This window comes from Boeremia exigua, assembly GCF_020726555.1.
Source record: "Boeremia exigua strain MPI-SDFR-AT-0100 chromosome Unknown C7974scaffold_3, whole genome shotgun sequence".
NCBI lineage: Eukaryota > Fungi > Ascomycota > Dothideomycetes > Pleosporales > Didymellaceae > Boeremia > Boeremia exigua.
The window spans coordinates 1,257,213-1,283,643 of NW_025763520.1; the positions used below are offsets into that span (position 1 = coordinate 1,257,213).

The 26,431-nt window shown below is 55.8% G+C and overlaps 9 protein-coding genes across 9 annotated transcripts; 3 read left to right on the top strand and 6 right to left on the bottom strand.

Moving 5' to 3' along the window:
* Positions 1-288: 288 nt before the first annotated feature.
* On the bottom strand, positions 289-2,241 carry C7974DRAFT_330256 (serine carboxypeptidase S28-domain-containing protein). The gene is made up of 2 exons (XM_046139076.1): positions 1,634-2,241; positions 289-1,580 (listed from the first exon to the last, which is right to left on the bottom strand). The coding sequence occupies exons 1-2, from the start codon at positions 2,103-2,105 to the stop codon at positions 322-324; spliced, it is 1,731 nt and encodes a 576-aa protein (XP_046000197.1). The 5' UTR covers positions 2,106-2,241; the 3' UTR covers positions 289-321.
* Positions 2,242-3,169: 928 nt separating this feature from the next.
* C7974DRAFT_127078 (uncharacterized protein) lies at positions 3,170-6,285 on the bottom strand. Its single transcript, XM_046135281.1, has 3 exons — positions 5,917-6,285; positions 3,951-5,670; positions 3,170-3,904 (listed from the first exon to the last, which is right to left on the bottom strand). Exons 1-3 carry the CDS (start codon positions 6,133-6,135, stop codon positions 3,201-3,203), a joined length of 2,643 nt encoding a protein of 880 aa, XP_046000198.1. The 5' UTR covers positions 6,136-6,285; the 3' UTR covers positions 3,170-3,200.
* A 216-nt stretch (positions 6,286-6,501) lies between these two features.
* Positions 6,502-8,375, top strand: C7974DRAFT_421779 (kinase binding protein CGI-121-domain-containing protein). The gene is made up of 2 exons (XM_046144303.1): positions 6,502-7,021; positions 7,705-8,375. The coding sequence occupies exons 1-2, from the start codon at positions 6,869-6,871 to the stop codon at positions 8,185-8,187; spliced, it is 636 nt and encodes a 211-aa protein (XP_046000199.1). The 5' UTR covers positions 6,502-6,868; the 3' UTR covers positions 8,188-8,375.
* A 1-nt stretch (position 8,376) lies between these two features.
* On the bottom strand, positions 8,377-9,664 carry C7974DRAFT_387991 (cytochrome c oxidase polypeptide IV mitochondrial precursor). Its single transcript, XM_046141235.1, has 6 exons — positions 9,522-9,664; positions 9,394-9,474; positions 9,190-9,348; positions 9,036-9,136; positions 8,874-8,988; positions 8,377-8,790 (listed from the first exon to the last, which is right to left on the bottom strand). Exons 1-6 carry the CDS (start codon positions 9,610-9,612, stop codon positions 8,726-8,728), a joined length of 612 nt encoding a protein of 203 aa, XP_046000200.1. The 5' UTR covers positions 9,613-9,664; the 3' UTR covers positions 8,377-8,725.
* Positions 9,665-9,671: 7 nt separating this feature from the next.
* Positions 9,672-10,732, top strand: C7974DRAFT_387993 (Isochorismatase-like protein). Its single transcript, XM_046141236.1, has 2 exons — positions 9,672-10,023; positions 10,067-10,732. Exons 1-2 carry the CDS (start codon positions 9,967-9,969, stop codon positions 10,691-10,693), a joined length of 684 nt encoding a protein of 227 aa, XP_046000201.1. The 5' UTR covers positions 9,672-9,966; the 3' UTR covers positions 10,694-10,732.
* Positions 10,733-11,250: 518 nt separating this feature from the next.
* C7974DRAFT_127135 (oxysterol binding protein) lies at positions 11,251-13,336 on the top strand. The gene is made up of 7 exons (XM_046135282.1): positions 11,251-11,417; positions 11,469-11,574; positions 11,622-11,732; positions 11,780-12,040; positions 12,086-12,332; positions 12,378-12,691; positions 12,737-13,336. Coding segments are annotated over exons 1-7 (1,554 nt in total). The 5' UTR covers positions 11,251-11,416; the 3' UTR covers positions 13,251-13,336.
* Positions 13,337-14,893: 1,557 nt separating this feature from the next.
* On the bottom strand, positions 14,894-17,957 carry C7974DRAFT_330271 (kinesin light chain; the record flags this gene model as incomplete). The annotated part of the gene is made up of 2 exons (XM_046139077.1): positions 16,668-17,957; positions 14,894-16,599 (listed from the first exon to the last, which is right to left on the bottom strand). Coding segments are annotated over exons 1-2 (2,688 nt in total), but the record flags the coding sequence as incomplete, so codon positions are not given.
* Positions 17,958-19,891: 1,934 nt separating this feature from the next.
* Positions 19,892-22,174, bottom strand: C7974DRAFT_469759 (uncharacterized protein; the record flags this gene model as incomplete). The annotated part of the gene is made up of 1 exon (XM_046146438.1): positions 19,892-22,174. The coding sequence occupies one exon, from the start codon at positions 22,172-22,174 to the stop codon at positions 19,892-19,894; it is 2,283 nt and encodes a 760-aa protein (XP_046000204.1).
* Positions 22,175-24,256: 2,082 nt separating this feature from the next.
* C7974DRAFT_461452 (uncharacterized protein) lies at positions 24,257-26,424 on the bottom strand. Its single transcript, XM_046146169.1, has 2 exons — positions 25,869-26,424; positions 24,257-25,812 (listed from the first exon to the last, which is right to left on the bottom strand). Exons 1-2 carry the CDS (start codon positions 26,172-26,174, stop codon positions 24,628-24,630), a joined length of 1,491 nt encoding a protein of 496 aa, XP_046000205.1. The 5' UTR covers positions 26,175-26,424; the 3' UTR covers positions 24,257-24,627.
* Between the last annotated feature and the right edge of the window lie 7 nt (positions 26,425-26,431).

Here is a 26,431-nt window from a genome sequence, read left to right on the forward strand (position 1 = left end):
GCGGATCGTGAGGAGGGTTGGAGATGTAGAGAACGTCTGCTTCGTGAGTGGCTCAGGCGTTTGTGACCGCAGAAGAAATTTAAATTTCAGCCCGACATCACCACATTGACAGCGCCGAAGGTGAAAAATGCCGTTGCACGTCGCCCTGTACGTCCGACTCGGCACTCGCATCCCGCAGCGCCAGAACCAAGATCACGTAATCTACTGCGAAAGAACGGAGGATATCAGTTTGTGAATAGGAGTTAGGTAGCAATATCAACACGAATCTAACACCCCTTCCACCTGCACCCCCTCCCTCGCCCAACCCTGCTCAAACCCGCCCTAAGCATCCCACCTCCTCGCATACCCATACCCGCCCTTGGGTTTAAAGCACTTGAGCCACCCACTCAGCGCATCGGTGAAGTACTTCCGACTGACCGCGCCGGGCGCAAAATACGTTCTGAAATCATAGCAATGCTGGGCATCCTTCATCGTGTAGCCGAAGACCTCCTTCTTGCTCGTCTCTTTACCGCACTTGGGCGCGTCGGTGAACGCATGGACCTTGGGCGCAAACGGCTCGGCGCTGAGCGGGCTCAGGGTGCGCCAGGGATCGAACTCGCCGCCGGACCAGTACACGTTGCTGGGGCGGATGTCCCAGCCGCCGAAGACCTTATTCGTCTTGTCGGTGGCGGGCCACTCGGGCAGCAGGCTGCGCGGCGCGTTGGGGAACTGGCGGTGGCAGATGTCGCGCTGGTGCGTGAGCGAGTTGAATTTGGACACGACCTGGTTGGGGCCGAGGTTCGCGGCTTGGAAGTAGCCCCACTGCGTGCAGTACTGCCACGTCCAGGAGATGCTCGCCGGGTCGCTGAAGCGCTTGTTCAGGTCGCAGGCCGAGGTTGCGTTGGAGGTGCCGGGGCACGTGGTCTCGAGGTAGCTGTTGACAAGGGGCGTGAAGGTCTTCCAGGCGGCCCAGCGGTCGACGACGGATTTCGCGCCTTTGACGGCTGCCCATCCGGAAGCAGGGGCTGTGGCGTTGGTGGCCGGGTCGGTCTCGATCCAGTCGCAGAAGTTGCGCAGGCCGCCGGCGCCGCCATCTACGCCGTAGGATTGCCACAGGTAGAAGATGGTGGTGAGCGCGTCGGCGAAGGTGGCGTGGGAGTTTGCAGCTGCGCCCTTGCCGAGGAACTGCTCCTTGAGCTTGGCTGATGCGGCGGGGTTGGTGTCGAAGGTGTGGTCGATGTACTTGATGGCGGCCTTGATGTCCTGGGTGCAGTTGCCGAAGCCGTACCTGTTCATTCCGCGGTAGACGGGCTCGAAGTAGAATGACTGATCAACGCTGGCTTCGACAGGGGCAGACGAAGCGTAGCCGGCGTAGATGGTGTCCGGGTACTTGTCGCGGATGAAAGCAGCACGCATGGCCGGGTACGAACCACCGATGAAGATCCAGGGGGTCTTGTCGGGAGTCAAGGTGGCGTTGATGTTCTGCCTCTTGAATTGCTTGGCGAACTGATCAACATCGGCCAGAGACTGCTCAGTAGTGTGGTATCTGAAAGTCTCCGCCGGGGTGTCAAGGTTGATCGGCGCAGGTGTCGACTTGCCGTCTGGAGCCTGTTAGCATGAAGCCGCGCGGGAAGGAAAATTGCGTATAACTCACAGAATCGGTGCTCCCACACAATTCCAACACCACCAAACTGGTCCACGATCTGCTTGAAGAAGCTGGTCTCATTCTGCAGCCTGAACTTCCAGCTGCCACTGGCATCCGCCTCACCCACATCATAAATGAAGACCGGGCCGCCAGCTTTGTATCCAGACTCAGCAACCCAGAAGCGGTTGTTGAAAACGTCCTTGTTCTTGCCAAAGTGGTCCAGCTTCAGAGAAACGAACTCCTCGGCGATCGTCTCTGGGGCTTGCCTGGTGGTCAGGTCGACAGACGAGCCCTTGACCGTGGTACCGATGTGGAGGCTCCTGGCAATGTTCTCTGCAACCGCAGTCTCGATGGACGAGCCATCAGGGTTGAAGCCCATGTCCGCGAGCAAGTTAAAGTCGCGAGACTTGGCCGCGTTAAAGGCATCTGCGCCTTGCAGCAGCGCGAAGGCGAGTGCCGCAATGGAGGCGGTGGCACGCATATTGACGAGGAACGCTGGGTTGTCAAAGCAACAGACAGCAAGACAAAGGCGATGAGAAGCGAGAGTGCTTCTTGCCGTCAATCGGACGCGGTGGCTCTTGTACAGCAGAAGAGAAGCACAACCAACACCACCTTGGGGCACAACAGCACATATATACCACCGAGCAACCCATCCCGCAGCCGAGTGCAGGTGGTTAGTCAAATCCCCAATCCGCGGTCATATCGCGGAAAGTGATCTGCACGAGCACGATTCCCAGCCAACGGAAGCATTCGCTCATGTCAAGCATTACCAAGCTTGCACCTGGCTAGGAAGGTGTAACTAGACACAAGTGGAGCATGTCAAAAGAAAGCTTGACGCTCGTTATCGCCCCTGCCAAGCTAGCCGTTACCTGCCTAATCCGTCCTAGCATTCGTGGTATAGTGCTGCATTAATCTAACGTGCGAGGCGGGTCAACCGGGTACAATAGGTAGGTACTTCAGCCGAGCACTGCAATGGTCCATGACGGGACGCACGCGACGGATTGAGGTCTGAATATCGGTTTGCCACACCGGCCGATCGTTGTGCGCGGGACCGCGCTTTCGTGCGCTCGTTCTCGTCTGCATCTGTCGTGCGACGATGTTGCATATAGGTTCTGGCCCGATAGAATCACATGTAAGAACGTGTGGTGGTTCTTTAACTCTTTGATGCCTGTGGCGGATACGTTAGTGAAGGAGTTCTTTGGCATAAACATCTGCTTCGGAGGCCGATTAATTGAGAAGACACTGCAATCGAGTAGATGGAGTCCTACGACCAACAGACCGCTGTCACATAGTGACAGCGCAGGCAGTAACGAGGAAGCATTGATTAATTTGTCGCCATTGCGGACTCCACGAGACCTGCTACTACCATTAGATGGCCCAGTCGCGCATCCGGCACCCGACCCGCGAAACCAGACGTGGCCATGCCGCTGTACTCATATTGAATCACAGCCCTGCCACAGCAACATACAACAGCCATTACTTATTAGTCTTCTCGAACGTGGTATTTGTCTCTGAACGCCATTGGGTTCCACATCCCCGATGACCCTATCGAGTGCTTCTTGGAAAAAAATCGCTTTCACTGGTGATGTTGCGTTCCATTGGCCGCTCCCGGAAATGCCGCGCCGGGCCAGTGGAAATGTCCTAAATGCGCCTCTGCTGCGTTGCCATCCGCACTTCCATCCTGCCCTCCACCCTCACGCCCGCCAAGCGCCATCAGCGATGCTGCTGTGTTCATATAGTCTCCCTGTTGACCCACGGGTTGCTGCATGTAGGACTGCGTCCATTGGCGCCAGTCCTGCGGGGAATAGTTATTGGCGACGTACGCGGGTTGGTGAGGCGCGGTGGCGGGGAGGGTTTGCGGGTAGGTGTAGTTGGGCGGGGGGCGGGAGGGGGATGGTGCGACGGCGAGGGGATGTGAGCCATGTGAGGGGTCCTCGTCGACTTTGATGTAGGATTGTTGGTCGTAGGTTGGTTGTTGGGTTACGGGGATTTGAGAGGCGAGGTTGTAAGGGAGCGTCATGGCAGTGGTATCCGTGAGGGTGGAGTAGGAGGCCTGGGTGAGGGTGGGATCTGTGGCGACGGTTGCGTTGGTTGTGTACTGCTGGTCGGTATAGCCGCTTGTATCGTAGACCGCGGGCGAGAGGTTCGGCTGCTGCTTGGTGTGCATGGCGACGCGAGCTAGTGACTCGGTGGCGGTCCGTTTGACGATACTGTCGTTGATTTGACCAAGTGCCTGGTCGACAATCTTCGATATCGCATTCCTCATCTTGTCCTCTGTGCCTGTATTTGTTAGCATCGGCACATACGTCATCTCGTGAAAACTCACCTGAGAGCTGGCTACACTCGCCGAGAATGTCAATCCATGTAGCCATGTCGTCCTTCAGCTTCGTCATGTCAACTGGGGTGAGGAGGTCCTTGCGCATCGACGAGATGAATAGTGTTGTGAAGACGGCTGCAACATACACAACAGCATTGATCCACACAATGTCCAAGCTCTTCTTGTGCATCGTCTCCGTGCAGGTCTGCAGCATGCTCTGCGCCGCCTCCATGCACTTGTCCAGATTCGAGGCCAATATCGCCGGGTCGGTGGACCGGCAGACGGCCGGATGGTGCAGCAGGAGCTGGAACTCGTGGTACCAGTACTCGAGGTACAGCGCGAAGATATGGTCCTCTTGCGTCGCGTGGGAGGGCTCGCGCAGCTCATATGGCAGCTCTTCCTTCCATTTCTGGATGCCTGCCTCGAGCCGTTTCAACGACTCGATGTACGAGCGCGGCGTGTACTTGATGGCATACACCGTCTTGTACAAGTCCAGTTCTAGAACTGTGTACTTGGCGATCTGGATGCCCACCTGGAACGAGCACTGATGGAAAGGGCTCAGGCTCGCTTCCTCGCCCGGCAAGCAGTCGCTCAGCGGCTCGGGAAACTCGACATCAATGTCCTCATTGCTGATGGGCATGGGCCGGCCGAGCTTTCCGGCGAGGTTCATCTGCAGCGCGTTCATGGTCCAGAAGATGCGCTTCCGCATCTCGATCTCCAGCTCGGTAAACTTCCTTGCAGACTCGTCCCAGTTCTTAACTGACCGGTGCAGGCCGAGCTCTAGCGATAGCAGGTAAGTCAGCGACGTCATGAACCAGGCGGCGCCAGGCTTGGGAAAGTTGCGCAGGTGGTGGCAGATCATGGCCAGGGCCTGGATGTCGGCGAGGGCGTGCTGGCCCAGCAGCAGCTCGTTGTAGAAGCTGCAGGCGTACTGATAGTGGGCGTGCGACTCGTCCATGAGCACGGTCTGCTGGCTGTTGCGGGCGGCGATCTGGTACTTGATGGTGGCGAGCATCATGTGCATCATGACGGTCTCGGGAGCGGTGGGCGCGAAGCTAGGGTCGTTGCCGAAGCGCCAGACCAGGGCCATGAAGTCGGGCTTGTGTACGAGCATGGTGTAGGGGTTCATCGAGCGCAGGTACCACGAGGCCCACTCCTTGAGGGCGTCATAGGGCGGCAGCGGGACGGGGTCGACATGCTCGCGGCCGGTGGTGATCTTCATGAGGGTCTGGTAGGACATGGGCGAGTCCTCGTACTCGTCGCCGTCCTGCACGAAGTCGGTGATGTCGATCTCGGTGCCGAAGACGGACAGCGACGTGCCGCGGATGTGGCTCAGCAGCGAGTCGCCCGACGCGACACCCAGGTAGTTGTCGCCGATGGAGCCGAACTTGAAGTGCGGCAGCGAGCGCAGGTCGGACGCGTCGGCGGGCGCATAGCCGATGGGCGACGCGCTGGGGCGGCGGGCGCTCCAGTCCTCGGGCGCAGCGGTCGGCGCCCACGGCATGCTGGCGTAGGCGGGCGGTGGACGCGGCTCGACGCCCATGTCGGTCAGCTGGGCCTGCAGGTCGGCCAGGTGGGTGCGCAGGTACGAGTTCTCCGTCTCCATGGCCTCTGCATGGCCGCGGACCGTGGCCTTGCCGGTGATGCGGTCGGTGGTGCGGCACTGGGTGCGGTTCTGCTCGCACGGCGTGCAGCCCTCGGGGCGGCCATCGCAGCGGATCTTGCGGACCTAGGGGTGTCAGTGAGGGGTGAAGCATTGGGAGAGACAGCGGCAGCATAGGCGGCGGGAGTGCTGTGAGGCGCAGACGGCGGGCCTGAGCCTCGGCCTGCACGCGACGGCAGCAGCAGCAGCAGCTCCAGCATCACCAACAGCAGCAGATGCAACGCAGCCGCACCACCGTCTGCGGTCGCGCGCACCGTCGCGCATTGTCGCGCATCGTCACACCACACTGCACTCCGCGGAACTCGGACTCACCTTGCACCGGTCGCAGGCCTGCCCCGTCCGCTTTGAGTCGGCAAGCTTGCGCTTCACGCTGCCCGAGAAGTCGTTGTTGGTGTGCTGCAGGCGCGCGTGCGGGCTCTCGCTGGGCGGCAGGCCGTGGGCGTGCGCGTGGTGGTGCTCAATGCGCTGGATCTTGCTGGTGTTGGCGAGGCTCGTGTCGTCGTCGGACATGCGCTTCGTCCCGGAGGCCATGATGGATGCGTGCGGTATCTTCCGAGTTGCGCCTCATGCGCGCGCAACGATGCTGACTGGCCCGTGTGGTCAGACCCAGGGCATGTCGGGCCCTGCTTCCTGCGCAAGCGAGGGAGAGGCCTGGTGTTATGCGGACGCGCCGGTGCCTGCAGTCTGCAAAGGGACTCGAAAGGGACTCGAAAGTGAGGTGCTCGGCGAAGGGGACGCGGAGCCTTCCCGTCATTGCTCCCAGTCCATGCGCCACTCACTTCTGGCCGATGCTCCAGTTCAGCCTTGGACTGGCCGACGCGAGGCACCGCTGTCACACCCAGGCCATAGCCTCACCCCGCCGGTCGATCCAGCTCCCCTTGTGCCACAGGTGCAGCCCACACGCCTGCCTGCCTCCAATTCGCTGCCTGCACCGGCGCGCTGGCCGACACCGTTGCCCGCTAGCGACTGAGTTTGCCAAGCCTTCCATGCCGCCCCGCTATCCCAAAGCAGACAGCAGCATGGCCTGCACTGGCACAACACCAGATCGCCGCACTCTGGACTGCTGCACGCTGCTTCACATCACCCTCAGTCGCCACGAGAAACTGCCCGCCGCCCTCACTCCACCAAGGTTCCCGCCACCTGCACGAGACACTGCCGGCGCACCTCCGCTGCTCCCATCATCTCACAAGGTTCCTCACCACTGTCGGCGCAGATCAGTATTCAAGAGATAGTTTAGCCGCACGTGACCGCACGCGGATCCCCAATGGCCGCGGTACGGACCTTCACGCTTCCGCACTACGAGGCGTACCCTGTGCACATCGCGCTGTTCGAAGATGTCTCGAACGCCGCGTACCTGCGCAGCCAGCTGCTAGCCGCGAACCCAGAGTTTGATTATGCGTTCATCGACGCCGCCATGGTGCGTCCATTCATCTGCTTTCAGCTGCCTTCCATCTGCCCGTCGTTTGCCTTTCGCCAGCCTCTCGTCTGCCCTTCATTTCTGCCTGCCGTGATAATCTCGTTTTGCAAACTCCATTTCATTATATCGCCTGATGTTCGCATGGTCGCCCCGTCACACGCACGTCCCATCACATCACACGCCCCGTCTCTGGTCGTCGGGTCCTGCTAGCCCGTAGAGTTCAGCATCCCTGTGCAACTCTGCGCGTGATCCTGCTCAGCACGGCAAAAGCTTGTGAGAACCGCGTCTCGCGAACTCTAACCCGCCCGTTGCATCCCAACGTCCGCCACGCGCGCCCACACGTCAAAAATCTTCCGACGAGGCTGGGCAGCGCGGCGCGTAGCATCGCTGGCGCGGTGTCAAGAGGACGCACGAGGACGTTGGGTCGTTTGCCGATACGAGACAGACAGGCCGTGTTCAACGGCTAGTAGGGTGATCAGCGGTTGCATTGTAGCCTCGCATTTGAGGCCAATCTCTCTGCGGCGGCGAGACCTCCACTCCCCGTTGCGGACGCTTGTTCGCCTCGAGAATGGAGCTGTGATTCTCGTCGCCCGGGGCCGTTCTGCTCGCCCTCTCCCCCCCCCTCTCTCTATCTCTCCACCCCCACCCCTCATCTCACAGTCCCCCTCTAACCACCCCCACAGATCCTTACCCCCACGCACCTCCTCTCCGCCACCGCCCTCTCTCTCCACGCCTTCCTCCACTCCTCCCCGAAAACCCACACCCCGCACTCCGAACTCCTCTTCCGCCTGTCCCCCACCAACAACATCGGCGAGGCATACCGGCTCTTCGGCATCGCGGACTCAACGACCGCTGTGATCGCGGTGAAACTCGCGCTGGGGAAAGACGGGCGCGTGGATCCGGGGGTGAGTGCTGAGGGCGTTGGGGAGTTTTTGGGCAGGGTGGTTGAGGGGCGGAGTGTTGAGATTGAGGTTGGGGGTGAGGGGGAGGGGGAGGAAGGGTTGGGGGCCCGCGCGGATGTGCATAGGATTAAGAAGGTGTATAAGATTAGTTGTGCCAAGGGGAAGGGGGGGAAGGGGGCGAAGGGTGGGAATGGCGGCGAGAAAGATGATAGAGCGGGGATTGAGAGTGTGGTGCTCGGGGCTATGGCGCTGAAGGGGTGGTAGGTGGTAGGTGGGAGGTAGAGGCTGTGCTGAAAGGGGGACGAGGGCTCTCGTGAAGAAGTGGAGTTGTGTAGAACTTGTGTGGGGGGAGAATAGTATCAGAACGAGGATGGTATCGAGGATGGAATAGCATCGAGCACAGCATCGCGTTGGAAACAACAAGAACAACAGAGCAATCTACTAGAGCTGATAATCAGCGCATGACCTGTAGTGAGCGACATGAAGTGTACCTTCCTGCACACAACTCCCGTGCACACATACAGTCTGCAGCGCAGAATACTAGGCCAATCACCTCACATCACACCCAACCCCCAGGCATGCTCACCTCTACCACATCCACCATCATCTACAATCAGCACAGACCACACAGCTCACAAATCTCCAATCGCTAAACACACCACATCGCCTCACACACAGCAAGTCATCACATGTACCCCAACAACCACATCTAAAGTTAATCGGCTCCTTCTTCCAGCTATGCTACATGGACCGTATAGATACAGGCGTATAAACACAAGACCAAATCTCTGCGGGCCCACGCTTAGACGTGGTGGTACTCGGGCTTGAGGAAGTCGGCCATGTTCTTTGGTCGGGGGTAGGGGTTCTCTGTTGTTTGTCAGATACAGGTTTTTTGCACTACGTTCATCCACAGCATGACACAGTCATTGCGTGGACGATCCACTACATACCGTGGTGGTCGTGGCCGTGGTCGTGCGCGTGCGGGTCCTCGGCAGGGCCGACGTAGTGCATCTTGTAGGTCGAGCCGCACTCCATGCAGCGGGACTGGGGCTCCTCGCGGGTGAGCTGCGTGGCGTTAGCAATTGAGTGCTGTGTGGTGTGGAGTTTCCTACGGTGATCCACAGCACGCCGTGCGAGTCGACGGGGAAGCCGGTGCAGCCGACGTACTGCTCGTTGCCGGCAGAGTTGACGACAATGGGGTCCTCGGGCGTGCCTGGGTGAATTGTTAGCGGGGCCGTGCGGTATGCAGGGTGGTGGGTGACGCACCCAGACGGCTGGCGTCGAGGGGGCGCATGTCGAAGATGTCGACGCCCTGCATTTTACCGAGGATCTCGAGACGCTCGAGACCGGTGGCCTGCTCGGCGTCGGTGGGGATGGTTCCGGGCTGGGCTCCGGCGGGGAGCAGGTCGTCCATGGACTTGATCTCTGAGTCGCATCAGCAGGGCTCACACAGCGAAGGGCGCAGCGTACGGTCGAGCGTCTTGTGGCCCTCGAGGATGCTGGGGGCGCTGGCGCCGGCGGCGGGCGCCTTGGAGTCGGGGTTCGCGTCGCCTGCTGGAGTCAATGGGTGCGCGTATCATGGAGCCCGGGTCCCTTACGGCGCACAAAGGTGGTGGTGAAGGTGCGGCGGGCGAGGGCGGCGGGGGCCGCGCGCCGGACGGCGGCAATGGCTGAGCGCTGGAGAAACATGGCGCGGGCAATTGGGTGGAGTGGAGAGGCGGGCGTGGGCGGAGAGCTGGTGCGGTGGGTTGAGCGTGCATGGATCGAATGAGCGAAGCTGTGAGTCTTGGCACGCCTTACTCATCCACGGCCGCCCGCTGCGACTGGCCAGCGTCCAAGTCGCAGCCGGTGCCTGGCGCAGCATCATCGTGCATGTGTGTGTACGAAATTCTTAGTAGGCTATAGACTGCTGCCGCCTTCACTGCTGATGCTGCTTTTGATGATCTTGATGTGGCTAACCAGATAATATTCGTTGCGCCCGAGCAGCCTCATAGCTGTCATAGACTCGCCCGCGCCTGCGACTCCCCAGCTCTCACCACCGCCATGTCGTTCAAGCCCGCCCTCGTTATCGTCGACGTGCAGGAAGACTTCTGCCCGCCAGTGAGTGCGCCTGTCGTGGTGCGCGTGCCGAGCTGACCAGCAGAACGGCGCCCTGGCCGTCGCCGGCGGACGCGACATTGTGCCGGCCATCAACGAGCTGTTGGCGCTGCCCTTTGCGCTGCGCGTTGCGACCAAGGACTTCCACCCGCCCGACCACATCTCGTTCGCCTCGACCCACGCGGCGCCCAACAACCAGCCATTCGTCTCCAAGGCCACCATCACCAACCCGCTAAACGCCGCCGAGACGCTGGAGACGCAGCTGTGGCCCGACCACTGCGTGCAGGGCACCGCGGGCGCTGAGCTGCTGCCGGAGCTCGACGTTGCGCGCGTCGACTGCGTGGTGGAGAAGGGCCAGGACCGCCGCGTTGAGATGTACTCTGCGTTTGCCGACCCGTTCCCGAGTCACTGCGCGCAGAGCGACCTGGCGGCCACGCTGAAGCGCGCCGGTATCACGGATGTCTTCGTTGCCGGGTTGGCCGCCGACTACTGCGTGCGCTTCACCGCGCTCGATGCGCAGAAGCACGGCTTCAAGACATGGGTCATAGGCGAGGCCACCAAGGCAGTCGATCCGTCGTCGCTGGACGACGTCTACAGAGGGTACGACGAGGCCGGCGTCCGCGTCATCGGCAAGGACGACGGCCAGGTCCAGCGGGTGCGGGAGCTTGCATAGATAGTCTCATAGCAGTATGCAAATATCATGTCTACGTCAGCCTTGTCGGTCCTGGTGCGTGCACACTCCAAGCTGTCGTTCGGCTGCCGACGGACTGCGTAACGGTGCGTATTGGCTGTCCGTTTGTACGACCGGCACGGCGCGGGGCTGTCATCTTGGAAGAACCCTGACCGACTTCCGCGTGCACCGCCCCATGACAAGTGTTGATCAATAGCTGATCTCGAGTACCTGCGCTCTCGAGAACCTGTCACGTTGCTTACCAAGTAAACCTCATGTTGCCTTGACGTTGTTACAAGCGTTGTCGTTAGCAATCGCCAGCGAAGTACTGCGGGGTCTACTAATTTTTGTCTCACAGCCGCCATCGTCATCAGCGGCGCGCTCACTCGCCTTCTAGACCGCGTCACAGCTGCAAGGCTTGTTTGTGCCTGGTCCACGGTCGTTTCACAGTGAATTCTCGAAGGATTTAATACTTCTCTCCACATCAGGAACAGCTTCCTCAGCTTCCGCCATGCCGCATATTCCTGGCGTCCACCGGCGCAAGAACTCGCTGACAGGTGCGTCACCGCTGCGACACCACGGATTCGCACTGGGTTTACATACCAGAACCACGGCTAACGACGCACTTTTGCACCCACAGGCAGCGCGCGATCTTCTGTCGACGAGTCTCGGAGCGATGAGGTCACACGGGAGGACGAGACGGTCGTCGACGCAGAGCAAGGCAGCAGTACGTCCGGAAGAGCTGGATATAGAGGAGCTGGCTGACACAGCATCGCAGTGCTCTCGCACATCATATCACAGTTGCGCCCGGGAGCCGACCTGAGCCGCGTCACGCTGCCGACTTTCATTCTCGAGCCGCGGTCCATGCTGGAGCGCATCACCAAGTGCGACACCTCAACTACCTGCAGTGATATCAGGCTGACAGACGCAGCTTCATGGCCCACCCCGAGACGCTCCTCCCGCTGACCAAGATCGACGACCCTGTCCAGCGATTTGTCGCAGTGACCAAGTTCTACCTCAGCGGATGGCACATCAAGCCCCCGTATGCGACCCAGAACCCACAAGGAAGCCATGACTGACAAACAGCAGGGGCGTGAAGAAGCCGCTGAATCCCATCCTGGGCGAGATCTTCACAGGCTACTGGGACTACCCCGACGGCACCAAGGGCTACTACATCTCCGAGCAGACATCGCACCACCCCCCGAAGTCCAGCTACTTCTTCATGGCTCCCGAGCACCACATCCGGATCGACGGCACACTGAAGCCAAGGAGCAAATTCCTTGGCAACTCTGCAGCGAGCATGATGGAGGGGATCGCTGTTTTGCGATTCCTGAATACAGGCGAAAGATTGTGGGTAAATCATGGACATTGAACAGCAGAGGCTAATCTGGGCAGCTTCATCACACAGCCTAACATCTACGTGCGGGGAATCTTGTTCGGCACCATGAAGTACGAGCTTGGCGATCACGCCTACGTGCGATGTCCCGAGACCGGCATGGTCGCTGACGTCGAGTTCAAGACCAAGGGCTACTTTTCCGGCGCCTACAATGCTATTGGCGGGTACATCAAAGACAAGAACGGCAAGAACCTGTTCGAGCTGTCAGGCGCGTGGAATGAGGAGATGTACATCAAGGATCTGACGGTATGCATCTTCTGAAGAGTAGGGAGCATTACTAATGCAACACAGACTGGCAAGAAAGAGTTGTTCTTCGACGCAGCAAAGACACGGCACACCCCGCCAAAGGCGCGACCACTAGAGGAGCAGGACGAGCGCGAGTCGCAGAGACTTTGGCACGACACCACAGAGGCGGTCAAGAAGAAGGATCAGGAGACAGCCACAACAGCAAAGGCGAAGATTGAAGACAGGCAAAGAGAAGAGGCGGCAGCAAGGGCGAGCGATAACGTCGATTGGCACCCTCAGCTGTTCCGAGCGACCAAGGGCGGGCCTGGTGGGCCTGAAGAGGACGAGGAGGATCTCGACTGGATCATCAATGCGAAAGTGTCAGTCCTCTTTTTCCGCACGGAAGTCCAAGCTGACATATACAGTGACGCAAAAACTCCGGAGGAGCAAGTCAAGCAGATACTACAGATCCATGCCGTGCTCCCTGGCCAGAAACCGGACAGGCAGTTCAACATTCCTCAGCGGAACGCCAGCATTACATCTCAGCCGCCCGCGGTGGAGCCCACACAATCAGTAAACGGTGCGTCACAGGAACAGGTGGAGCCGACGAGAGTACTTGCGCAGCAGGAAACCCAGCAGCCTCCGATCCCACAGCCCGAGCCACAGCATGCTAAACAGGAACCGCAGGTGCAGCAGGTACAGCAGCAGCTTGCTAGCGTCGACCTCAACCAGCCCCCACCCCAGGCAGAGTCCAGCAACGGCCACGCCCCGATCAGCTTCACTCCCGTCCCGCCCGCGCAAAGCTCGACCCCCGAGACCAACCCCCCGAGCAAACTCCTGCACTCCAACCCGGCCCCCGAGCCCTCGCGGGACGACAAGCTGCGCCGCCTGGACAGCGAGACCCAGGAGCACGACGAGTTCCACGACGCACACTCGTAGGTATCGCACATGGGCTTTTTGATTATCGCGGCATGATGATTTGATAGCGTTCCCCCCCGGCTCCGTAGCTTACCTCAACAGTAGGCGCGTGGCCAGCTCTGCACATACACTGCGCTCTGCGCGCTGCCAACACACACACTCTGCTCTCCGCTGCTGTACGTGCTTCTCAACATGCACCGTGTCTTGACTCGTGCCACAACTGTGTGTCTGAGCATCCGACCGAGCCCAAAGCGACAATTCTCGGTGTTTTTATTTACTGCATTTTTCTGGTTTTGTTTTGGTTTTTCTTTCAACAAAAGTTTGCGGCATTTGATGGACCTGATATCCACGGGCGGAAAAGTATTTCAACTTACTTGTTTGGCGGGGTTTTATGTACTTTTTGTCTTTGTTTTATTACATCTCCTACTCAGTGCTCTTGCTTGACGACATGACATGGACCCAATCTCCAATGCGCCTCCCCAATGCTTCGCTTCCCCGCGCGCCTCGAACCCCGTAACCCCATAATCCCAGCTCCTACAGCCTTCCCAACCCTTCTTACCCTCACCCATCGTATGCATGTCCCTTGCGCTTTCTGGTCAGGAGCGGCGTGAGTTCGTGTCCCTGGGCTTGGAGCTGTGCTTGAGTATGGTCTGCAGCATGTATGTAGTACTGTGAGAGAGGCAGTTGGTGCCGAGTCCAGGACTCGGGACGTTGGGTGCTCTGGTGAATGGATGGATCGTTGTCGACTCCCTTGTCGCTCATTGCACGTCTGTCGATCTGGCTGTGGTCTCCTACTCTCCCCGGTAATCTCCTCGTGATCAAGGCTTCTGTCGTACCGTTGCTTCGTCTCGTTTCCGCTTTCCGATGTGGGGTCTTGCACGCCAGCTGCGACGCGGGGGTGGATCTTGTGCTGTAGCTACTATGGTGCTTTCGAGAGACGCAGAGGATGATGTCGGAGCTGTGTTGATAGCCGGCTCGGCGTGGTGATTAGACGGAGCTTCAGTGGGATCCAGTAGCTCGGGTTCCTCTTCTTGTGGTTTTCTGGCTTCGGCAGGGACCACTTGATCATCCAGCTCCGCTTCGGCTATCACAGAGCTTTCCAGGGACGCAGAGGATGGTGTCGAAGCTGTGTGGTCGGCCAAATCGGCGCGCCACGAATCCAGAATTTTAAAGGTCTTCAGTCGCTTAGCATCGTCTTCTTGAAGAATTTCGGCTTCCATGGCGACCACCTGTTCCCACAACTGGATTATCCTTTCCAAATGTCGCTCCCTTTCGTTGCTTGGCCGTTCTTTTACGCTTCCTGATTTTGCGTTAAGCAGATTCGCGTACATTTTGGCCAAAACTTTGACTGAAACCAGCCGCGAAGAATGGTCGTCCCGAAGAGCCTCCGCGTCGATAGCGACCACTTGTTCAAGCAGCTCAATTCCTTCCTCAAGTTGACCATTTGCTTCGTACGCCAGTGCAAGGCAGTGCTGTGACATCAGCCGTGGAGGATCATCTTCTTGAAGAGATCCCGCTTTGATAGCGACCACGTGTTCGAACAGCTCAATTGCGTCTTCCAGTCGTCCAGTCCTTCGATACAAATCTGCAAGGTTATGCTGCGAAGCCAGTCTGTCAGGGTGTTCTGCATCTAACACCTTACTCTCAGGTATTTCTACGACCACCTCTAGCAGCTCTATTGCCTTCTGCACCTGCCCGTCTGCATTATATGCCATTGCAAGCGCGTGCTGTGAAGCCAGCCGTGAGGGGTGATCTGCCTCTAGTGTTTCTTGTGCTTTTACTACAATCTCTAGCAGTTCTACTGCCTTCGTTACCTGCCCATCAGCTCTATATGCCATTGCAAGCGCGTGCTGTGAAGCCAACCATGAGGGGTGATCTGCCTGTAGTGTTTCTTGTGCTTTTACTACAGACTCTATTACTTTGAGCGACTTTTTGATCTGTCCATCCTGCTCGTAGACGACGGCCAGTTCGTGCTGAGAAAACAGAAGATCCAGATCGTCCTCCTCCAACATACTCCTGAGTCTGTAAGACTCCTCCAGCCATCTCACTGCTTCCCGGATCCTGCCATCGACTCCCAAGCATCGCCCAACCCACATACACAGTGCCGATCTCTCTTTCACATCGCAGTCCTGTGAGGCCCCAAGCAGTCGCAGTGCGTGCGGCATGTAGGCCCGCCATTTGTATCGGCTCGCGTGATCACTGAACGGAAAGATGTATTCAAGGCATCGTATAGCGTCACCTGCCACCTCTGTGGGATTCCCGTATTCTTTGATCCAGATTCGGGTCGCTAGGTGAACAAGTCGGTGGATGTCGAACAACTCGCCGTCGAATGTATTTGTTATGCCGCGACCCTCCTCCTTTGCTCTGTCGCTATCGCCACCTCGTCTCACTAGAAATGAGTATCCGCAAAGAGTGCCGATGGCCTCCTCCATCTCTATTTTCGACTGTGCTCGCGGCAGCATCGATTGCGGGATGGCCCTCCACTCCACACATGATATGAACTCGAGCAGACGTGTCGCCACCGAATCATATCTGCGAATCTGACTGAATGATACCACCCACGTTGTAGCCACTGCGTTTCCCGAGCCCCTGTACCGTGTGTCGTCGCGGAATTCCTTGCTCATAATTTCCACCAGGCCCTGCTCAGTATCTTTGAGTAGCTCTAAGTACTTCGAGACGGACATGCGGTTCTTGTTCAGGTAGGCGGCTGCCTGCGCAATGGCTAGCGGCAGGCACGTCAGCTCGTCCAGTAGTTCGTTTAGCAGCTTCGTTGACACTGCGTCGTCGCTGAGAAGATCTTTTCTGTTTAGTGATTTGGTTAGAAAATCTGTGGCATCTTCACGGCTCATCTCTCCAAGCTCTATAGCGTCACCAGGTGTCAAGCCAATCATCTCTGGCGTGCGCGTCGTGTACACAACAACGCCACTCTCGTTCTGTGGGAGGTAGTCGACAATGCCTTTCCGCTGTCCAGTCCCCAAGCAAATGTCTCTGTCGTCAGCATTGTCGACGATTAGCAGCCATGGCCCTGCTCGATTTGACCTCAGCCGCTGTCGCACCAGCTCTTTTGGGTCTTCTTTTTTGATTGTTTCTTGTGGTATACCAAGTGCTTCTGCGATGTCTGCGCATGCCTTCTCGAAGGTCTCCATACTCACTGCAGGCATCCAGTAGATTGAACGCTCTGGTTGAGCCTCCTTCACCATGTACGCAAATTGCAGTGCCACTTGTGTTTTGCCAGTTCCGCCAAGCCCGACAATGGTCATCTTCTGGCAATCTTGATTCACGAACAGTCGCTGTTGTAGTTTAGCGAGCTCGTCGCGTCGTCCAACGAAGTGCCGGTTTTTCAGGAAAGGTATGCAGTATGTTGGCTCGGCTACACGATTGAACGATTCATTAGTATCCATGATGTTTAAGAAAAGATACGGTCGCAGCGAGACTGACCGCTTGCGTCTCTAATCGTCTCTTCTGCTGTGCGCGCTTTAGCTACATCCGCTGGAGGTATCGCTGATAACACTTCTTTCGCGTAAGCTGCTGCTGTCGCCGCTGCATAGGGCTGCCACTTCTTGTTCTTGTGTGAATCCGCGTAGTCGCAGATACCCCGGATAATAAGACACGGGAAGCTATTCATCAGCCCTGCCGCTTCCATCTCAAAACACAGCACTCCACCAAGCTCTGCACTGAGACTGTCCCTTACAGTTGCGTCCTTGATCACCTGATTGCCCGAGGCGATGGTTCCGTAGTGTAGAATCACCTCTTCCTCACTGTCACGCGACTCTCGAGCCTCGTGTCTGTCAGGGCTACACTTTTCGCACGTCTGCGCCCCGTCGTGCTTGTAGGCTGCCTCAAATAGAATGTCAGGCCCAGCCTTGCTGCGCTGGAACTTGCCGATCTTCCCCAGCTTCTTGATATGATCACCTAGCTTGCTCCGGCCCCGCATCTCGTTCGCTCGCACCTTTGCAACAGCTGACAGTAGGATTTGCGGTGGTGAATTGAGCGCGCCTGTGCGCTCGAACCCGCTCGTTGTCGATTTGCCTGAGTCGTACTGCACGACTCCAGCGAACTTCCCGAGCGGCTGGCTGATCACCACGTCTCCAAGCCGAACATCTGCCTCAGCGCTCGTGTTCGGCACGCCGCCGCCGATGCCCACCATCAAACCGAATCGGATTTGCTTGAACGTCGCCCGCATTTGGGTCGCAACAGCGGCTGCTGGATTGTTGCCGATTCTACCAGCAGGCAGGCATACAATAACGACGTTATGGCCACTGATTGAGCCTAAGGCGTACAAGTTCTCGTCGTTGTCGGTGGCATCATGTTGAAGGTCAGGGTGCTCTTCATCAAACATCTCCTGTGCTGCTGCCAGCTCCACAGGCAGCGCACACACCCATCCCACCGTGTAATCTTCGCGGCGCAGCGGGCGCGCCATGTGATGTTGTCAAGAAATGAGTACGTGTAAAAGGGCGAGACGGGGAGAGCGAAATCACCGCTGTGAGAAAGGAACGGGGTCTGGCATCCTCGCAGACTCTCAGCTCCTCAGCCTTGCGACGTGCCCAGCGCTTACCTGCATACTTGCTGTCAGCCGACGGTAGCAGGCTGCGACAGGCTGTCGAATTGACGTGCAACAGCCACTGCCAAGACAACGCGAGCAGTGTGGGGGGCGGCGCGGCTTCCCCATTCGGAATGTTGCGCAGGGGACTTTTGCCGCATCATCGCAAAGCCTTTACTTATCCCTCTTGAATACCTGTTAAATCGATTGGGCAGCATTGAGGGCAACAGTCGACGTTGACTAGCTCCCAACCATCACGTGCTTTCCCAGCCCCGCCGCTGTTCCGAACCGTCTGGACAGCGTTGTACCGACTGAAAACGACGAGTTTTCGCACCCAATCTACTGGAAATTATCTCTCGAGAGAGGCTCACGAGTATGGCACAGAGTCTTACAGCAACACAGCCTACTTATTCTCACTCCCAACGTGTTGTTACTCGACCGCCATTCACGTGACTCGACCTCCACGTGCAGGCTGAGGCCTTCAAAAGGCTCTAGTAGATCTCATTGGAACTGTGATTTGGTGTATGTGGCTCAAAGTCAAGAGTCATTCATAGGTGCTGTTAAGGCGCATGTCATAGATTGCGAAGACCAGCACAGTCGGTCACCTGACATGCGACTCTCACATGGACAACTTGACGATAATCACCCATCCCCTGTTTGAAACTGACAATACGCCAAGATGAATCTCATATTATCCAAGGTGTTCTCACGCCAATATCCCAGAAGAATTCGAGCTAAGACTCTTTGACCTACGCAGCGCTCGGATCAATCCTTACCACGGACAACGCTTTGTTTCGCCACACCTGTTGTGTACAGATATGCCGCGACGGATTTCAAAAGCTGCTGTACCTCCCACACATTCCCCAAACCCAACTCAAACGAAGGGGACATACTTTTGCCGCAATGAAGACTACTGTCAAAAAGCAATGGCATGGGTTCAACACCAGTGTGCACGAAGAAATCTAAGCCTCCCGTAGATGGTTTGGCAAGATGTGGGAGGGCAGGCGGAAGCATTGGAATCGATTGTTAGAGCATACAGACGTGATTGTCGGAGACTCCAACCCCCACATTCAATTGATGAGTATCAAAGTTGAGCAAGGGCTTAACAAAGCCTACAAAACTTTATGGATCACGCATCACACTGATTTACTGTGAGTATCCATCATTTACACGAATCAAACACGCAAGGAACTGACGGCAGTAAAGCTGAGTCCGGGATTGTGGCATCTCTCAATCGTTCTAGTCACTGTAAGCAGATCATTCACTGTGGCACATGTGGTACAAAAGCATTGTGGGATTTTTTGTCATTGTCTCACATCATTCGTATCTCAAGAATTTATCGATACGTTACGGAAGTGTTTTTGGCTGCTGATCGCTCAGATGCAGCCCAACGTGAATACTTCACACTTTGACCTCATTTCCATCGTTTGTGTCACATCAAAATCAACGTTACGTTCCGGGTATGTTTTGATAAATTGAATATCTCTCGACCTCGTTCCCATTGCTAATAGGTCAATAGTACGATGTGGTCTATCCGGTATAATCAAAGGAAAAAATTTCTCGCAACTCCTGAAGCTCTTCCCAGCAAAGACCCCGCTCCCATTGCTAGTAAGTCAATGGGGCGGTGTGGTCGGGTGTAAGAAAAGAAAATTCCACGGAAACCCCCAAAACTCTCTCGGTTCTGACCTCGTTCTCAATGCTGATGAGTCAATGGTACGGTATGGCCCGGTATGACAAAAGAAATAACACCCGAAGCTCTTTCGAGCAAAGACCCCGTTCCTATCGCTAATAAGTCAATAAGAAGGTATAGTCCGGTGTGAGAAAAAAACTGCGTGTGACATCCAACGGCCTCGTTATCGTTGCTCATGAGTCAATGATACGGTGTGGTCCAGCGGTGTGACAAAAGGGAAAAAACGCAAAGCTCCTTCGAGCTTCGACCTCGATGCCGTTGCTCGGTTGAGTCAAAGGTACGGTGCGGTCCGGTCTGAAAAAAGAAAATCCACTCATAGTATCCGCTTCGGTCTCTGACTCGGTCGAGTCGATGAAAGGGTGAGGCCAGGTATGACAAGAGAAAAGCGCACCACATTCTCAACAAACGATCCTCCCAACAAGAACCTACTCTCTAACGCTGGGGCTTCTTTCCTCGGGTGCTGCGCACTGGTCGAACCTTCTTCTCCTCCACCGCTGGGGCCGATTCAGGGTCAGCAACGTCCTCGGTCTTCTTCACACGCTTCGAGCGACGCACAGGCTCGTCGTCGCTCTCCGGGGCGGCTTGAGGAGCCTTGCGCTTCTGGGTGGTTGGCTTGCGCGAAGCAGTTGTGGCGACCTTTGCGCGCTTCTTGGTATCTTTGGCAGCCTGGTTCTGGGCCTTGGCGGCAGCGCGGGTTGTAGTGTTGGTACCGCGAGAGGGACCTGCGATAGTCTTGCGCACTGGTCGGCGAGGTGTGATTTCTGGGGCCGGGGAAGATTCGTCATTGTTCTCCACAGAGTTCCCTGCGTCAGAGGGTGGAGGCGGCACTGCACGCTTAGTGCGTCGAGAAGGCACCGCAATCTTTCGCTGAATCTTCTTTGGAGGCGCTACATCTTCCTCCTCAGAGTCCGATGTCTCCGGGACGATGGGACGCTTGCGGGACTGTATCTTTGCCTTCGATGCAGCAGTCTTGACGGTGGCTGCAGCAGTCTTTGCAGCTTTCTTGTTCCCTGATTGGACTTTGGTGCGAAGCGTACGCTTTGGCAGAGTGGGCTCAGGAGAGAGCGCTGGCACAACTGGCGATTCAGGAAGCGTTGGCGATGTCGCTAGCTGATCAGGGGTGGTGCCCGCCTCGACTGCATTTGCTGCTTCTGACTCCGACTGGCGGCGCTGGAGATCAGAGGGTACCTCAGTGGACCCAGTCGGCTCAGCTTCGCTGTCAGAGAATATCGAATCGTGGTCTGAGAATATCTCATCGTGGTCAGATAACACCTCGTCGCCGTTATCAACAGGCTTGGGAGTCTCCTTTGTACCTGGGGCATAGGTTTTATCCTCCTTGCGGCCATGCGCGATCCACTTCTGGCGTCGCATGTTCTGGTCCACCATCGTCTTCGCGCATATCATCTTTTGCTTGGGCGCGCCGACGAGTGCCTCGATACCCTCACCCTTCATCAGGGTATCGCAATAGGCCTTCGAGAACTTCATCATGTTGCACACAGCGTCGATTCGCTGCTGGAAATCGAGCTTTCGAGATTTCCGCATCTTCTTGAGCGTAACTGGGCAATACATGCTCGATGCCGCGGGACCATGGGTATGCAGACGCACTGCGAAGTCGAGCAGGCTCCAGCAGACCTTTTCCATCTCCTCAACCTTGTAGTAGTTAGATGTAGTCCAACGCTTGGAAAAAGATCTACCTGTCAGGTTGTCTTTGCATTCTGAGGTATCCAAGAATGCATTGAGCATCAGGAGAACGTACGCAGAGCGCTCTGCTTGCGTAGTCGGAATAGTGGGGTCTGGAAAAGGAGGCGTCCAACCGAACTTGATCTCTCGTGTAGACATCGCTGTCTCGGCATCGCGTAGGCTAGTGAAGGTCAAGCCTGCCAGTGGGCCTTGGGCTTGAGTCTGAGCTTGCAAATTCTGCGCAGGAGTGGAGGCGGGAGGAACTGTGCGAGTGCTACGCCCGGACTTTGTCTTCTTTGGAGCAGTAAAGGGCTTACCTGAAGGCTTCTTAGATGCCGCTGGCTCAGGAGAAACGTTCTGAAGCGATTGAATCTGCTCAGCGGTGAGGAAGTCCTGCTGCTGTGAAGATCCCTCTGCTTGAGAAGGGCCTTGTGCCGGACGATAGTATGGTGGTGAAGCGAACGCTGAGATGTTCTGTGGCGAATGTGCTACTTCCTGCGACTGAGACAGCGGTTGGAAGTTATTGAACTGGTTGCCTCCAAAGTTCAAGGGCATCTGGGCAATCTGAGCTATTGATGGGACGCTATGTTGCAGCGAATATGTGAACGTCTGCGGTAGCTGCTGCTGGTCGGGATTCATTACCTGTGGTTGAGGACCTGGAGGAGGACCTGGTACGATCTGAGGATGCGATGAAAGTCCACCATACGCTGCGGTCGGAGGGATGGTAGACGTGGAGGGCACCGGGACTGCAACAAGCGATGGATCGATGTTGTCTGGGTACGGAGGAGCTCCCAGCGATTGATCAGGCATTGGTACCAGACCAGTCTGAAGATTGTCAGAGTCTACGTGCGGGGCCATACCATGAACATGCTCGACTTGAGCAGGGCGGAATGCTGCCGCAGACATGGACTCGTCGGAACCATATGCATCCTCACTATAGAAGCCAGGCCCATCTTCGAAAAGATGGTTGTTGGCAACCAATCCAGCGTCCCGGTACTCGTCTTCAAACTCGTCGAAGTTGAAGAATTCTTCCATAGACAATGTGACTATGCGGGGGGTGTTTTGGTTACGTGATAGAGGAAGAGGTGTGGTAAGGTACTAGCAGAGGGTTGAGTAGCTAGCGGAGTGGGTGTTTGCGATGAGGAGGGGTGAATGATCGTGGGAGGAGACCACCAGAACCTTAATACTAGTAAGGGTTACCTTCACAGTGCACCCAGTTGTGGTGAAAGACAAGGTATCTACACCTGATGCGGCAGATTCTTGGAATACCAGGTGGGCAGAAGCGGGTTTCCGTTGCAAAGCTGAGTCTGCAAAGTCAAGACCAGATTTGATATATCAGTCCAAAAACCTGAAAGAGGTACTGATTCATTCGATGCTAGCCATGCAATGGAGAAGAAGAGCGCTGTCCATCGTTACTCGGTGTTGGCATGTTCCTCAAGCGTTCGGCGGTTACATTGTTGCATTGTTGAATCAAGTACATTGTGTACTCGAACAATGACGGGGCTCTTGTTGTTCAAGCACTGTGCGTGCAAGTCGTACGTTCTGCCCTACTAGCTTCGCTACAATGCTGCGAAATTTGCATACACGGTGCGAGTTGTATTCGTTGTGATTGATACCTGATATCGATGGATCACGGGTGTGGCCATAGCACACAGCTGGTTCCTTCGTTTAGGTATCATCCTGTGTTGCCCAGCGATATCTAACATCGAAAGCAAGGAATTGAGAATGGGAAGCCATGAGGAAGATAAGTTTTGCTTGACAAAAGTCTTGAAACCCGGGGCCGATCGTTTGTTGTTGCGTATTCTTGTATAGAAATGTTACTCCCTACCAAGATTCTAGGCGACGTGCTCATTCGAAAGTCACCACAAATCTGTAGTCGCCGTGATGGAGCGATATATTTGACATGGCCGAGGGATGTAACAACAACTTCAAGGTACTAGAACTTGCATTGCAACAGCTATGTGCATGGACCCAACAGCCGTGCTCTGAGATCTGTTGAACAAAGCTGTAATGTGAAGCAAGTAACAAAGGTAGTTGTAATGATTTTCGAGGACAAAGAAATTCGATCTCGAATCCTTTCACAAAAGGAAAAAAGCGAGGAGGCAAGAAGACTGCAAACAAGGTCCCTCAAATATGCAAGGTAACGCATCATACTCTTTCTTGATCAGCATGCACATAACAGCTGCCCATGACTGATTGCAAGACTGCTCGGACTTTGCAACAGGGCGCCATCGAAAGCTATAGCGAGGCCTAGAATGAAATTCAGACTTGGAGAAGAGATGGGGGTTCGAAGACAAAGCTTGCTTATCAATAGCGAGTCGCGTTGCATTAATGGAACGCTCTAAACTTTGTAAGTCTGTATACGAGCCATTCGCGCACCTCGGATGACATGTGAACAACACCATTTGATTTAGTTTAGAGATTAAAGCGGTTACAACGAGTGTTGATTGTCAACTGGCATGTCGTTTTTGCATCTAGATCGAGCTCGAAGATAACGTGCTTGAAGTGAGCGAAGTTGTGCTATCATAAATTGTGGAAAAAGTTCTAGGTGACAAAATAATGAAGAGTCTAGCCAGAGCGAAGAGGCGATGGACAAAAATTGAGAGTATCGACCCGTAGTGCCTGCCATTCTTCGGTGACTGGCAGTTTATTTGGGAAAGCGTACGCTGAAGAAGGGCTTCAGTCGCATCAGTATGGTTGTAAGTACTATATGTAGGTGCTATGTATTGTAAAAGCTATAGCCATCAAGAGCCCTGAGAAAGCCCTGATTGTTCTCAAGAAGAAGAGTAAAGGCGCTCGAAGATGGAAAGAACAGCCGACAGAAGAATAGGTCTCGAGTCAACCATGGCCTCCAATAAAAACTCGAAAACAACATGAAACAGTGACTCGAGCACGTGACCAAATACAAGTGCTCTGATCAGTGAGGCGAACTCGAATGTAACTGGGCGACAAAGACTGATATTCAATATTTGCGTCGACAGCCCCCTACACGACAACAACTTGCGTTGATGCCGGGTAGCTCTAAAATAGCCTGTGTGTGTTGTTCAGATATACGCTGAGTTTAGATCGTGGCCAACAAATCAACGAAAAAATGTCATGAGATACGTATATCCTGTTGTACTATGTGTGCGGAAGGCCGGCCTTTTATCTTCCTAAGCTTGCCTATGTTTGTATTTCTAATGACTAATAAAACTTCCGTTTACTTAGGGATGGGGCTTGTGATATGATGCTTGCCGACAAACAACAAAATAGGACGACACGGCGTTGGCTCCTGACTGCTTCCAATTTGCTTCTGAAGATGTGATGATCATAGCTATGATGCTGTATTTCTTTTGAGCTCATGCGAATTTCGTTACACAAAAGCATACGTGGGGCTAAGGCGAGTTATACTCGAGAGAAGATATGCGTCATAATTTTCCAGTCCAGATGAGTCGTTGCTTGCACACGAAAATCTGCCTAATAGTCGCGCGGAATACATGGTATTCTCATCACATATCCTTCATGACATCTCCAATAGCATCCCCACCTGTACCTCCACCCTTGAGATCCTTGTTCGTCGCCTGAATCAGTACACGGCGATAGCTCGTCAGACTTGGAACCCCATCATCTGTAACCTCGAGAATCAGATGTAAGAGCTGTCCTTGCTGCACCGGCTTCCGGCTCATCAGCTCGACCGCGCATTTCTCGGGCGGCGGTAGCGTGACCTCGACCTTCTGGCCGTCGCCATCAAGTGTCTTGATTTGCAGTGCAGCGACTTCAGCATCGACCCACCACTGCGTTGCGGTGGGCTCGCGGTAGTGCCACCACTTGTATGTAAGCTTTCCGCCGTCGGGGTCGTACGTGCCGCTAGCGTCGAGGGTGACAGAGGAGCCAGCCTCCGCATCGATGCGCACAGGTGTCAGGTCCTTTGTGCCGTTGAGGCGGATGACGGGATGATGATTTACTTTAGTGAAGTCGGACTCCATGCTCCACTTGATTCGCGCTGCGAAGTCGTTCTGGAATGCGTCGCGCCAGCGCCAGACGGTGGAGTGGTTTGAGGTGTGAGTCCTGCCGTCGAGGCCTGTGACGCGGTCTACTGCATCGCTGTAGTGGTTACTGTTCAGACCGACGCTGCTAATGTCTGTGCGAGCGTAGCGACCACCCCAGGACCCGTAGTCAGGGCACTCGGGTACGCCGAGTCCGTTCTGGATCAGGTACAGAAAGGTGGGTGTATCGCCCTCCGGAATGAATAGATAGTCGGGATATGCGCTCCCAAGCGGGCCAATCTGAATGTTCTCCTTTATCCAACTCTTCTCCATTTTCGAGAAGTCAGGGCCGCCCTGATCGAAGCCATAGTACTTTTCTCCTGAGATTCCGGTCCAGGCAGCCATGCCATACTGATTCCATCCGTGCACTGAAGCGATGTAGAAAACATCGGGAAAGCTGTTACGGATCCATGAACCTGTATCGTCCTGATCGGAGATGGCATATACACGAAGACGCGATAGAAGGCGCTGAGAGTCCTCAGGCGAATACTCGTCATCAATCTTGACCAGCGCCTGGGCCAATGTGTTTGTGCCGCCCCAGCAGAGAACCCACAATGGCTGTGTTGAGGGTGCAATGATACGTTCGTATAGCAGCTGACCTCCAGCAGAAAGTAGAATGTCTTGTCCGACAGCCGTCATTCCATATGTCTGCCTCAATCAGCATTGTTCATCGCACGACTCTCGTCTCTGCAAACACGGCTTACCTCAGCACCCTTCTTGATCAGGCTCCTCATATGCTCAGCACTTGGGTATGGCCAATCCGGATGGACATGATTATTCAAGTTGTCAACGGCACCCGCATACGCATCAATGATCTTCTCCATGTCTTGCGGGCACACTTTGTTCTTCATCCAAGTGCTTGTGCATGCCACCAGGCCCTCGGTCTCGAATTGATTGGCATATAATAGATAACGACATAGCGACTCGGCATCATCAGGCTCGTTCGAGATATCTGATAGTATGAAGACGCGGGGCTTTTGAGGATACGTCTGGAGATCTTTTGAGGCCATGATGATGTGGGTTTGCAGGGATGGCGTGGTGTAAGGAAAGAGAACTCAAAAAAGCAGCCACGGGGGGATCAATCGCTTTTCAAGCTGTTGCGCTGTCGTGCGAAGATGAAGTCACACAAGGCCAACCCGAAGTGGTGCCTCGCGGGTACAAAAGTGGGGCATTGTCGGGTTGTCCTTTGTTGATTAATCTGGATGCATTAGGCACAACTTCGGCTGCACTTGCCAGCTAGGCCGAGGCTCGAGGAAATGTGTCAACC